The 13,506-nt window shown below is 41.3% G+C and overlaps 1 protein-coding gene across 7 annotated transcripts in view; it reads right to left on the reverse strand.

The window, feature by feature from the left end:
- APPL2 (adaptor protein, phosphotyrosine interacting with PH domain and leucine zipper 2) overlaps window positions 1–13,506 on the reverse strand; it is a 95,246-nt gene that overhangs the window by 56,127 nt on the left and 25,613 nt on the right. For all 7 annotated transcript variants that reach the window (XM_077828795.1, XM_077828787.1, XM_077828802.1 and 4 more), the window contains 5 exons: window positions 11,758–11,845; window positions 8,836–8,877; window positions 8,667–8,725; window positions 7,080–7,226; window positions 4,329–4,411 (listed from right to left, as the gene is read on the reverse strand). In XM_077828795.1, the coding sequence (XP_077684921.1) occupies window positions 4,329–4,411; window positions 7,080–7,226; window positions 8,667–8,725; window positions 8,836–8,877; window positions 11,758–11,845 (419 nt within the window). The remainder of the gene's footprint in view (window positions 1–4,328; window positions 4,412–7,079; window positions 7,227–8,666; window positions 8,726–8,835; window positions 8,878–11,757; window positions 11,846–13,506) is intronic.

Consider the following 13,506-nt stretch of genomic DNA (forward strand, 5'->3'; position numbering starts at 1 on the left):
AAGACTGACAGAGTAAGTTTGATGATATGCTTCCCCGGTTATACAAATGGTGGTTAGCTAAAAGTGAGACACCATGGGCTCGATCCCCAGGTGAACTACAACAGCATTCGGCTCACCTGGGGAGAAGGGGAACAAGGTGACATTACATCACCTTCCTGCACCCTCTGGTTCCTGATTCTGCAGTCTGCCAGCCCTATTCCACTGAGAATTCTCCTAGTACAGGCTATTCCTCAGAGGCAGCAGCGGGGGCTGACATTCTAACCACAGTGTCGTTCTAAAATAATGGACAAGGAAGGTCACTGTTTTCAGAATAGGAAAGAAGGAAGTAGTTTGTATTAAGAAAAAGGTATATTATGGAGCACTATTAATAACATTCAGGGCCAAAACGGTCCCTATTTAAGCCAGTCTTCTACGAAAAATGAAAGAAGGGGATCCATTATAATAGGGTTGGTTGCTAAAATGGGACTTTCAATCCTTTGTGGCCTTCTGATGTTTTGGTAGCTGTTGCTGGGAAAGTGGGAATCTGTAAACACCCAGCAGCCTTCTGATCTGCTGAGGCCCTCAAATGGAAAAAGGAGGTATAGCTATACATGACCTATGCCGTTGTTACTCTGATTGTCCTAACAAGAAAAGAGGTGAGAGCAGGTTCTACCACTAATAGAATTATGAACCCGGAATTACAGAGAAGTGTCCCAATACTTGTGTCATTTCACTCCCCCAAGAGCGAGACTCCGGCTAGATGGAATGAAGGAAAAGTTCTTTCCTTTTTCAGCTACGGAAAGCGGTTTTCAAAACATAGGCTGAAGATATTAGACCGGATAGTCAGCCTTCTGGATCTGGGTAGGTGCCTTGCAAGGACAATATGCTAGAAGACATTCCCCTCCTTTCAGAAAAACTATAACAGCACGAAACATCAGATTTTTCCTACTCATTTTTCCAAGCCCCCCAGGAGTCACTGACTGCATCCAACAGATAGCAAGGAGAGGCAAGAGAAGGAGGTATCAAATAGTTCTGTCACTTAGCTTACAAAAAGAAAATCATCTGGACCTGCACATATAATTTATGCTTATTGGAATGTTTGGACTTCTGTTGGCTGGGATTCCCCTCACAGCTTGCGTGTGAAACTCTGAATGTGTCAGGCAGCAGCAGCTCCTTTAATGCTTCAAAGGCATAACAAATACTTAAAGTAACCCTACAGCGCACATGAAATATGGCACCCATAGAGCTGGCGACTGCCTACCTGAGCCAGACAGCAAGCTGCTTCAACTGCATTTGGGGCCAGTTCTTCCATTACTGAGACCACAACCCTACAGACTTGATCTGCTGCTTGGGAGACTAAACTTTATAGCTCCTGTAGTTGTTGCTGTTCTTTTGGGGTCATAGCAGTGATAGTAACCTGGATGGAGAACATTGCATTTTAGTCCAGGTTAGGAAGGATCTGACTGACTAAAGGCATATTCATTCTTACGTAGTGTTACAGCTCTGCTTTGCAATGGCTCATTTCCAGGACTTCCCAACTTTGAAAAGCCGTGCCGCTCCAACCCCCAGAAAAATAAAACCAGCTGTGCTCCCTTCAGTCCTACAATGTGAGGTTAAAGGCTGAGTGATAGATTTGAATTTTAATGAAGTTAGATTGTATTTTAAAATGTGTCAGCTTTTTAGTGTAAGGAACGACAGTCACTATTGGATACAAGATGCTTGAAAACATTATTTAAATTACATTTAAACAGGAAACAGAACATTACTTTCTATGTTTAGAACAGTGTTGCTTAGTGATTTTTTTAACAGTAGTGATTGAGGCAACATTGATATTTTTCTTCTAACAAAACATCTCTCCTATATGGAGTTTCTGCAGGTCCTCAGGCTGAGCTTCCTTTCAGTGGGACTCCTGGGGCTTGTCTCCGCCCTACCTGCAGGGTGGGTTGGGAGAGAAAGGCTGGCATCTCCTCAGTCCACCCACTTGTGGCACCAAAAATATGGATCACTCAGAGGATGTAGGATGATTCCTTCCTTTTTTTTTTATAGGCTTTGATCACTCAAATAGTTAACAGTGTTGCTATTTAAAAGTATCACCGTTTGCATCTTGGCAACACATTGAGATGAACAGTGCCATTCATGCCTCTTCAAGGTATTGTTTCATACTCTCTGCACACTCAGGCAGACACCACTGCACTGGTTACACTTGGGTCGTGTTCTCAAGCTTCTATTCACAATCACACCCAGCTAGAGCTTTTTTTTTTTTTTTTTTAAATGAAAGCTGAGACTCTGGAGCACAAGTGAGAGTCCCATCCGCCTATCTGCTTCCAGCTAGTCCTTTGTGCTTCCTCACTGGAGTGTCCACTGGCCTTTGGGAAACCCGGGCCTACTCTGTAACGTGTTTCTATGGTCTTAACTAGAGTGTGAAAAGTGCCCTGAATAAACAAATCTACTGTATATAGACAAAACATTCTGGCATCTCATAAACAGAAGGCACATGCTATTGCTGGGGAGCTTAAAAAATGAACTTTGGTCTATGAACGATTTGAAGCATATGGGGGGCATCTTTGTAAGGACTGTTTAATGTGGAAAGGATAAAAGTAAGTCAAAGTAGGAAAAAGGTATATAAAATAAGGAACAGTTTAGTGAAAGCCAGTCATGTGCTTTTATATGCCTTTTGAACAGTCCAGAAACAAGAAGGGTGCTCACTGGACGTTAGAAGGCAGCAAAATTGAAGCTGAAAAAGAAAATACTTTTGTGCAAACTGTAAAGAGAACTCACTGTTGCAGGATTTTATTCAAGAGAATGGCCTAGTGAAACTGAAAAATAATTAGACACTTCTATGAACAAGAATAACAGCTGCAATTGCACGACTGTGGATAAAACTATGACTATCAACTTATGCCCTGAAGCATGAGGATTGATTGCCAGCTGGGATCAGGAACAAATTTTCCAATCTTGGGATAGTATAAAACAGTTGGGCAAGTGCATTGTAGGGGGTTTATTCCTTCCCCTGAACCAGCTGGCATTGGACATTATCACATTCAAGATACCAGAGTACATGAAACATTGGTCAATTCTGGTACGGTAACTCCCTTCTGGTACATATTCCAGGTTATTTATGACCTTTGCTCTCACATGAATTTATATTTAGAAGGCCACCACGCCCAGAAGAGGCAGGGATTTGGATATGCTTTTGTTAAAAAAAATGGAACCGTTATTTGCCCTTTACAATCTAATGTCCCACCTAACAGTCTGTTTAGTGCTTTCTCTAATCTGTCCCAGTTAGACTGTAAGCTTTAAAATGTTTTCAGGACTGTCTGTAAGTTTGGATTTCATTGTCAACTTCTGGTCTCATGAGCATTAATTATAAAAAAACCAATTTCCATCTCCATTAGAAATGCAAGGAGAAACAAAATGTTTGCCAAAGGCGTAAGGACAAAATTGGGAAAATATTCAGTAAGGGCCTGATCCAAAGCACACTGAACTCAATAGAAAGACACCCACCAATTTCAATGTAGACTCTAAGATAGCTAGGGCAAGGATTGTCTTTCTTCTATGGTTGTTCAGTACCCAGCATAATGGGGCCCCGATCCTGAGTTTGGGCACTACCATAATATTAATATTCATTAATACTAAATGGGCTTTACATCAGGTCCTAAACTATTAAAAAACAGAAATCAAACAATACAGATTACATAAAACAATGCTATTAAAATGGTTTGGGTTTTTTTTGGTTTAGACTACACTTTTCCCCATTTAAAAGTTTTTCAGTGACATCACATACAGGACACCCTTTTCAAACACAGGTGCTCAACTCCCGAATTTCTGTGCTCATGAAGGGAATTAGGTGTTTATTTACCCTCTTTATGCTCCTAAATGCTTATCTGTGTGTCGAAAGATGGGGTTTTGGATGTCCTTATTAAAGGTACCCAGATTTAAAAAATTGGGCTTACGATCTTATTTAATGTACAGCACAGTATTTGGGCTTTATTCCAAAGATCCTCAATTGCCATTGAAAAAAAATCTCTGGCTCTGCTATGCACGTATTTCCTGCAATGCACAGATAGTATATTCCTTTTATACACACACACACACCCCTCCCTACCCATCTGTTCTTTCACACAGTGAAGTGCAAATGAAATTAAAAAAAAAAACAACCCAATGAACTCTGTTAGTCTGAGCCCAACCCTGCAGCCGTCTGGTGGAACTCCTCTCCTGAGTAAGGACTGCAGGACTGGGCCCTGTGTGGGGCAAGCCCCCAGCCAGGCACGGCAGGACGTTAGTAATCTTGCTTGAATTTAACACAAATAAATACAGAAAATCAAACTGAAACCTAGGTGTTGTGTTACCTTTGAACCATGTTTGAAACTGGTGATAAAAAGCTGTCCATTCTTTTGGAAAACATCTCTGCTCCCTTCTTAAAAAAGTTAATCTGAAAAATATAATAAGGGTATTCTGGAAATTATCTAAGAAAGGTTTGTCAATCAAATAATGGATGGTGGGGCAGGCGCCTAACATGATCCTGTGGTGACTGATGTCGCAGACTGCCATTCGAATCTAAGGCATTATTGAAACACCAACCTCTCCCTTCCTACCTCTTCCCCTCTGCCCCCCCAAATATGAAGGTTAGCGGCCACTGACAGTCAAATTACTAATATTAACGCTATTAACTGGCCTAAAGAACCACGTCACCCCTCTTCCATCCACCAGATTTGTCAGCATTGTGAAGAACCTAATTATGTGCCAGTCAGGGATGTAAAGATGTGTGATCCATGACCAACATAGCTGTGGCGGCAAATGCCCCCTACTGTACATGCAGTTGGGTGGGCGGGGGAGGGCTGGAACAAGCTCTATCAGTAAAAGCACAGGTTTGCTAGTATAAGCTGTGTCCATACTAGGAGTGCTTTGCAGGTATAGGATACCCATATAGCAAGACCCCCAAAGTACTCCTAGTGTTGCCCTGGCCTGAGATGATCCTCCCTAGCATCTGTGCTCTTAATCAGCGTAACCAAACGAATGCTATGGAAGAAATGGATAGGGGCAAGGAAAACAAACCCTACCCATTCTGACCGACTACCCTTTCCAAGAAGAGTTCAGTGAGGTTATTTTAGTTAGTGGCTCTTGAGTTAGATGGAAACCTATAAAACACCATTCATGCATTAACTATTGGTTCATATTAGATCCCGTATCTTATCTTACTCCCACCTCCATGCATAGGAAGAAGCAGCTATTGCATATAGACACTAACAGTTGCTCCTCCCACCAAATTATTTCCAATATGCTAAGCCTCATCCTCACCTTCTCTTTGGAAACATGAAACACAAGGCACACACATTTTAGCAGATTGATTAATATGGACAACTTACAGTACAAAGACTGATAGGCAGTTTACAGCTTCTTATGTATGTATATGAGTTGGCTTCGGGCTGGCCTGGCACTTTGCATTTCCACAGTAACAAGGCATTACGATGTAGGGCATCCAAAGTCCAGGATTCCAGCTTGGCACTTTGTTTCCATACAAGCAGATAAGTGGGAATGCCTTATGTTACTCTGCAGTGACATCAGTGGTTAAAGTAGATTGAAAAAGAAAGGGAAGCACTTGCTGCACCAGCCTGGGAGGGGGAACTGTGAGAAAACACTACTCTCTCTAGACAGGAAGAGGGAGCATCATTTGATTTTAGCTGGGGAAAATCAGTGCAGTCTTCTCCTGCTGTGATTGACACCTGTCCCAAGAGGAAGTAAACTCCCTCTACTGGTGTAAGTGGACAGAGAATTCTTATGTTACATCCCTTTTGCACAGGTGGAGATGATTATGCAAAGAACAGGAGAGTGAAGAAACAAACCCACTCGATTTTTGTCCCAAGTGGAAGTATGAAGCATCAGAAATATCATGCAAAGGCCTGTTCTCATGAGATTTCCAGCAGTTTTGCAGACTAAAGCAGTGTGGATAAATTGCAGAGAAGGCCCTGAACTACTTGATTTTTATTTGTGCTTTTTGTGGTTTCCCCCTCACTAGATAATACTGCACAGACCAGTGGTCCCCAAACTTTTTACCTCACGACCCCCCCCTTACCTCCGGAGCTGGGGCTGGTAGCAGGGCTGTATCTGTGGGACGGATGCGGACATGGGTAAGAGGGGCGAGGCCCCAGGTGCGGGGATGGAGGCCGGGGCCAGGAGCGGAGCTGAGTGGCACTTCCTGCCCTCCCCGCCACAACGTTCCTCCATGCGTCCCTAGGGGGGCCTGCCCCACAGTTTGGGAACCTCTGGCGTAGACTTATTATTTACACTCAGTAGTTTCAGGTCCTGGTTCTCATTTACATTAAGGACCCTTTACATCATTCTGGAAGTGTAAACGGACCTTAACATAGAGCCCTCAAAGTGCTGTACAAATATTAATCAATTAATCCTCCCAACACTCCTGGGCAGTAGGTTTTTAGTAGTACTGCCACATTTTATGGACTTGGAGACTGAGACAGAGACTTGGCCAAAGCCACATAGCAAATGTGGCTGAGCAAGGAATAGTGTATAGAATTTCCTAGTCTCGTGCTCCACCCACTTGACTACACTCACTCTGCTACTGTCCAACACATGCTCCAGTTCCTGTTCACACGAGACTCCTCATCAGCATGCTGAATATCTCATGCTGTGAAGTAAACTGTCACACAGGTGAGCTTATAAAAGCACAAAGTGAACAATGACATGGGAGTAAATTTTGTTGTGATGACAGTTTAGTGTCCATACCATTCAGCCTAGAATGTGCTGATTTTGCTTTTGTGTGTGTTTTAAAGTAGTATATTTATGAGTAGCTAAATGTCCAACTATTTGACCATAAATAAAGTACAACTCTGCTTTGCAAAATTTGCCTTGCAAAATTTGGCTCAATATGCACGTCATTTGAATACAGAGAGGAAATCTACAGGTTCACACAGAAAGAATAAAAATGGCAGCACAACATTTTAACAGGAGACTTTCTGAATAAGATTTTCCCTATTTTCATATGTCAGCTGCCACAACTCCTTCTATGCCAAAATGTCTTGCATATCCCAGAGACATATTCCTTTAAGTGACATTTTCCACTATCCTGGCTTTACTGTACATACCTGTCCTTGTGTATATCCTAGCATAGGTTCCATCATTGCAATTCTCTTCCTGTACTGCAGAGCATTCAGGGCACAGTAATACTGTAATGATGAAAGATGCTGCTTCCTCCTTGCATTTGCCACCTCCTTTACTACTTCTGTCTTTAGCTGAATAAAAATGTGTGCAGAACTTTAAAACTGGCAGTCATGCAGTGCAGAATCATGTTATGGATATATCCGGATCATTTACTGATTAATTTAATGTCATCATTAAATACTTATTTTTTATTAGGGAAAACAATATCTCCATGACAAGATAAAAACAAGCATTAGAAGTAAAACAATTAATTAAATCATTTAATATAGGCTCTTCCTGGCAACATATTTAACTGCCTCTCTAACTTAAATTGATGTATGCAGGGTAGTTATAGCTGTGTCGGTCCCAGGGTATTAAGGGGACAAGGGGGTTGTGGTAATAAATTTTATTGGACTGACTTCTGTTGGTCAGAGACAGAAACTTTCGAGGACCTGAAGAAGAGCTCTGTGTGGCTCGAAAGCTTGTCTCTCTCACCAAAAGAAGTTTCACCTTGTCTCTCTTCAAGCCTATAAGCAGGTCTCTGAGCTATAAATAGTACAACTACTACATATTTTAAATTGTAAGCTTCAGGTTATGACTTCAGTTACATCAGCGTAAGTCTGGAGTAATTTCATTGTAGCGGAGATCAGAACCTGGTCCTATATGTGTGTAATTCATAGAACTAATAATTCTGGGCACAACTCACAGTCTGCTGTATGTCCAAGCACATACATCCGATACAGGAGCTAAACATTGCATTCTGATCTATAATGCAGATCCCTTAAATGATCTTCTGATCTCTCTAAAAGTGTCAAGTCCCCTGCTGGTGCAATCTTACATTCTTTGCACACTTTGTACTGAGTGGGAGGCTTGGGTGTGCAAAGAATGCAGGATCGGTTCCATTGACATCACTTCCATGTGCTGGAGGTGGAATGAGAATCAATATCCAAAGACCTGGCAGGCACACTGAAGAGGAGAATGTAGTCCTTTAAGCACAGCAGATATATGGCATTATTACATCACTTCAGGTACAAACACACTGCATCAATAATCCTCTAGTACAGCATCCACCCCACAGAAGATTGGTAGACACATGGGTTTTACAGCAGGAGGCCTATAAAAATCTTTGTGGTCATTTTGGATTTCTTCTGTAGTGAAAAAGTCATCCTTACAGTTCCCCTTGCTGCTTTATGGCCTCAAATTCAACAAAACGCTTAAGCACACATGTGACACAGAGGCTGACTCATAGCCCTAGATGCCCCAAGAAGCAGCACAACGTGACTTACTTGAAACATGTTAATAGTTCCTTCAAGTTAGGCACATGCTTCAGTACCTTTCTCAACGGAGGCCTAAAAGCTTTGTTGCTGACTCAAAAGTCAATCACTGGGAGTCTTGAGCTACTGTGGATTCAATCCACAAAACCCAGAAGTTTGTACATTTGCTAACACTGTAGTTAAAAATGAATATGTAGGCAGAGCCGCTGATTAAAAATTTTCCATACATTAAAAACCAAACTATAAGCCTTTTTTTACCTTTTCATTTTCTCTTCTTTTCGGTAATCGGCTATACTTTGCCATGGAGAGATCATGTTCTGGAAACAAGAAACATTTTCAGCATCATGGCATGGGTATACACACAACATGTCTCCGGTGACAATAATTAGTGCATGCCATTAGAAACAAACAAAAATATGAAACATACCATTGCTAGCAAGGCCAAAAAGATCCTTTAAAGTGCTTACTTCTGAAATAAAAAAAGTCAACACTTCAGAATTATTCAAGCAGAATCACAACAAAACTAACTCTCTTTATAGGTACTTGAAGGTCAGTTGCCTCCGTCATTTTATTCCTACAAATAGAAATGTGTAATTTATGTTCGTGTCTTGAAAATAATAAACGAAGAGCAGCACTTACAAAATATTTGCAATGAGCCTCTGGCATCACCCATGCCCCATTTGTTTCATCCATTTGGGTCTTGTCTTAAATTAAATTATACACACCTCAAGGCAAGCACAAATGAGTTCCCAATCCTAACTGGGCCTTTGGGGGGGGTCAACTGCAATATAAGTAATTTCCACCCTCATGCTCTGCTGTGCTTTACATTACTATTCACTTTACTGATCCACTTCCCTCCTTACTGCAAGGACTACTTCTCTTCCTCCGACGTACCACTTGGTCACATGATGCTCCTCCACTGCTGGTCCCCTGCTGGGACCTCAGGAAAGGAAGCATGGGAGAAAGCACCTGTACATGCAGGTAGGTAAGATTTAGATAAACTTCCTTTACTGTACAAGCTCTGAATATGGAAAAAGATCCCGTATGTACAGGTGTAATTTATACAAGGAACCTGCAGGTCACTTTGTCCATTACCAAAGAGGAGCTGTACTTTGCCTAAAAAAATCTGCTGTTTTGAACAACATATTGCCAGTGCTTAAATGACACACACAAAGCTGTGTACCCACCAGTGACTGCCACAGCATATGAACTAGGGCCCTGATCCTGTAACTGGATCAGACCTAATCAGGCAGACCTTTGTGCCTTTGCAGAGCCATAGTGACATCAATGTAGATGCGATTGCTGGGTTGGGGCCAATATTAAAGATACTGGGCAAAATGTTCTGATTGGGGCGAGGAAAGTAAATAAGCTGATTTTCAAAGGTGCTGCTCACTGCCCCCTCCCTGGGGACCATAACTTGCATTAATCTCTTCAGTAAGAATACTCAGTAGGAAACTGTGAAAAGCTTAGAGAGAAATTGCAGGATTTGTGTTTATCACCAAGGTACCATGTGCTCTTGGATGAGCTAGACCAAAATTGTGCTATAGTTCAAGGCCTCCCCCAGTGTCTGCATCCCTCTAGTGTAAGAGAGTGGGAATTCTGAGGCAGCTTCAAATAAACTAGTACATGGAGGTTTTTATTGCATCAAATATGAAAAATAAGGCTGTAAGTAGAGAATTGCTTGTATTATTATTATTAGTTAATTTTATCCTACACCAAATTTTCAGTGGGCCACAGATTTCTGTACTGAAAATGCATAGCTGCTCTTGGGAAGCTCTTGGTGGGGAAGCAAGAGATTTTGGCAGCTGGACAGGTGATAGATGGGACTTTGGCATCCACAGAATGGGGAGAGAGTTTGGGTTCTTGACACCTCTGGGGCTTTAGATAGTGGGGATGAGAGATATCTCCTGGCCCTCTCCCCGCCTATGAACAAGGGCAGAGGTGATTTGAAATTCTGGGTGCAAATTACACACACACGGCCAGCGGTATGAAGAGAGACAGGAGCTTTCTGAGGGGCTGGCCCAAGACTATGGAATGAACTCCTCCAGGAACTAAAGACCACCACAAACCTCACCATCTTCTGCTCCAAGTGCAAGGTGCCTTTTCTTTTACCTTCCCTTCTCTGACACAAATATATAGCATTGTGTGTGAATGTGTTAATTAAAAACAAGACACTCTGCTGTGCATACACGCTTCTCCCCCTGGGAAAAGGATGAGAACAAACATGTGACAGATATTAGTCATGTTGCCTAATGCACTACTGAAAGGCACTCAGATACTATGATGAACACATATAAGAGCAGAATAGAAAAATGTAACCCCTTAGGCTCCAGCCCTGCAAACACTTACATGCATGTTTAACTGTAAGCAAGTGAGTGGTCTCACTGAAATCAAGTGAGCAAGTTAAGCAGATATGAAAGCATTCGCAGGACAAAGATCTTGGTATTTGGACATTATGTGCCTCTTGTCTGGACACCTACCACAGGTCCATTCATGTCATCATAGTCTTAACTGCTCTATAGTGATGTATGGAAATGAAACGAGCTGAAAATCATCATTTCTCCAAAGCATGTTTTCTTTCACAATTATACTGCAGTTGTTTTCTCTTCCAGTAAAACCAGTTCAAACAAATGTAGGCCCCTAAATGCCTTCTGAGGGGAGCTGAGCCTGGGAACTATTTATTATTATTATTATTATTATTGAAAGTTGAGATAGAGTCAATAAAATCTTATGCTTCTCTTGCATGTGCTGGTTAGACTCTCTCTGAACTTGCACAGCCCCTTGCTTTCAAAATTATTCCAAATATTTGCACTGTTATTTTGCTCTGTGAGCAAGGAATTTCCAATTTTGTGCCATCCTGCCATCTGGATATTTCCATGGGTGGCACAGAGTTAAAAGGGTTGAGTTGCCTAAACAGGAGGAAAACAGGTATGCTCTGTAGTCAGAAAAATCCTGCCCCTGTTTTTCAAACCCAGTTTTCTCACAGTAGGGTTAATACTACCTCTCCTTTCAGATGTTCACAAGCCTGGTGCACCACTGCACTCCGCCAGCTTTATGCAAGTATGACACTGCTGAATTCAATTAAGTCACATTAGTATAAAAATAGACCACACGGTGGAGAATGTGGCCTTGTATTTTAAAATAGGTAGCATGTGTGCTGGACTTCTACAAATTTATGTCTGATCAAAAATGCTCAGTCTAGCAGCAAGTAAGAAAATATCAGATTTTTCTGCCAATTAATACAAAAACAAGTTTCTTAATGACAAATTGATAAATAGTCAACAGCTTACAACGAAATATGTCAGGCATCAAAAGTTATGAGTTGATAGCAATTTGGAATCTAACTTACCCGTAAGATCTTTTTCTCGAAATTGTATGATTGGGAGAACCATTGTGTCCGCAAGCTGTTTTGCCAGCTCAGAATGGAGAACGTTAAGCTGAAAGGGAGAGAAATGATCTAAAATACTGCACTGTGCATAGAGTACTGCAGAGGCAACAGTACCACAGAGTTATCAGCCCGTGAGCCATATATGCCTGTCTGCAGTGTACTTGTAGCTGTGTCAGCCCAAGGATCTGAGAGAGACAAGGTGGGTACACAATATTTATTTAAAACATTTAAAAACAATTTACTTAAATATTTAAAACAATATTTATTATTGTTATTACAACTACATTGCATACAATGGAAGATATCGAATTTAGCCATCTGAAATGGAAACTCCATAACATGAAGAAAAAGCATCCCCAGAGGTCTCACCTTCTATAACCGTGTGACCACTACACACAACTGCAAATATGCTGAACAGCTCTGCAAATAGACTTCAGAGAAACTGAGGAACCATTTACTGCACTTCACATGCCCCAGAAGGGACCACCTCAAATGAGAAATCATCACAGGCTCCCACACACTGGAGTTTAAAAAAACCAGTAAAGTTACTTGGAAATCATGCAAGAAATCCAAAACAACTATAAAAAAACCCACAACAACTGATGACAGCCACCCAACAGAACAACGAAAAATGGAACCAACTACAAGTACTCCACAACAACAGAACACACCACTGGGAGAAACCATGGCACCAGTACCCACCACATGGACACTACACGACACCCAAACATTAACCATTTATCAAGACTAACCCACACTGGAGCTGCATTATCTATGCTCTAAGGGACTGAACTTCTGCCCTACCTCAGAACCTGATACCATACTAACAAGTGGAGAAGTAGAAGAATTCTTTCACCAGAATGACGACACCACTCACAACTACCATGTCTCCACAACAGAAGTTGGTCCAATAAAAGGTATTACCTCATCCATCTGGTCTCTCCAGGTGTATTTAAAGGATTTATGATTACATTTCTCTTGGGATTTAAAAATTTCTCAGGGAACTAGTTATTGGGCCAAATAATGCCAGGCGTGGTGGTCGTATGATATTTCTGATCCCAGATGGAGGGAATACCTCAGAAAGACTAGGTGTCATTAATTAATAATAATAATAAATAATAATAATAATAAATAATAATAATTTGGCTAGAAACCTGGTTACCTGGGGTATTAAAAACCCATCAAAAACAAACAAATAAGTACTGAGCTAATTTGGGTTGACTCAAATACTGTTTGGTTTTAAGCATTTTGCTCTGGAAACTGAAGGCATAGCACTACTGAATATAATGCAAAATCAGTTGCCACTGAAGTCAATGGAAAGTCTGCCACTGACTGTGCTAGGAACTGGATCAGATCTGTAGTCATCAACAATTTTAACAGCTTCAACACAAACTGACAGTGGTAAATCTCTAACAGTTCCCCAGGACCGCACAAATTAGTCCTGCTCAAGGAGAGGCTCTGAAGCAAAAAGTTTACTACCATGCTATTTACTGGGTAAATACTGGTTTCTCACTTGGGCTGCACCTGGCACAGTATGCCCACCTTGCACAAACAAAAAGAAAAACTTCCTTGAACATTAACTCAGTTCATTTAGTCTCAGTTTTCAAATTAAATTGTAAAAAAGTGTTGTTCTTTATACTTTTAAAATTCACATTTTATCAATATTTTCTTATTTATTTGGATTGATTTTCCCCTCTTTTTGGGGTGGGG

Source organism: Eretmochelys imbricata, chromosome 1 (genome assembly GCF_965152235.1).
Source record: "Eretmochelys imbricata isolate rEreImb1 chromosome 1, rEreImb1.hap1, whole genome shotgun sequence".
In the NCBI taxonomy this organism is placed as follows: domain Eukaryota; kingdom Metazoa; phylum Chordata; order Testudines; family Cheloniidae; genus Eretmochelys; species Eretmochelys imbricata.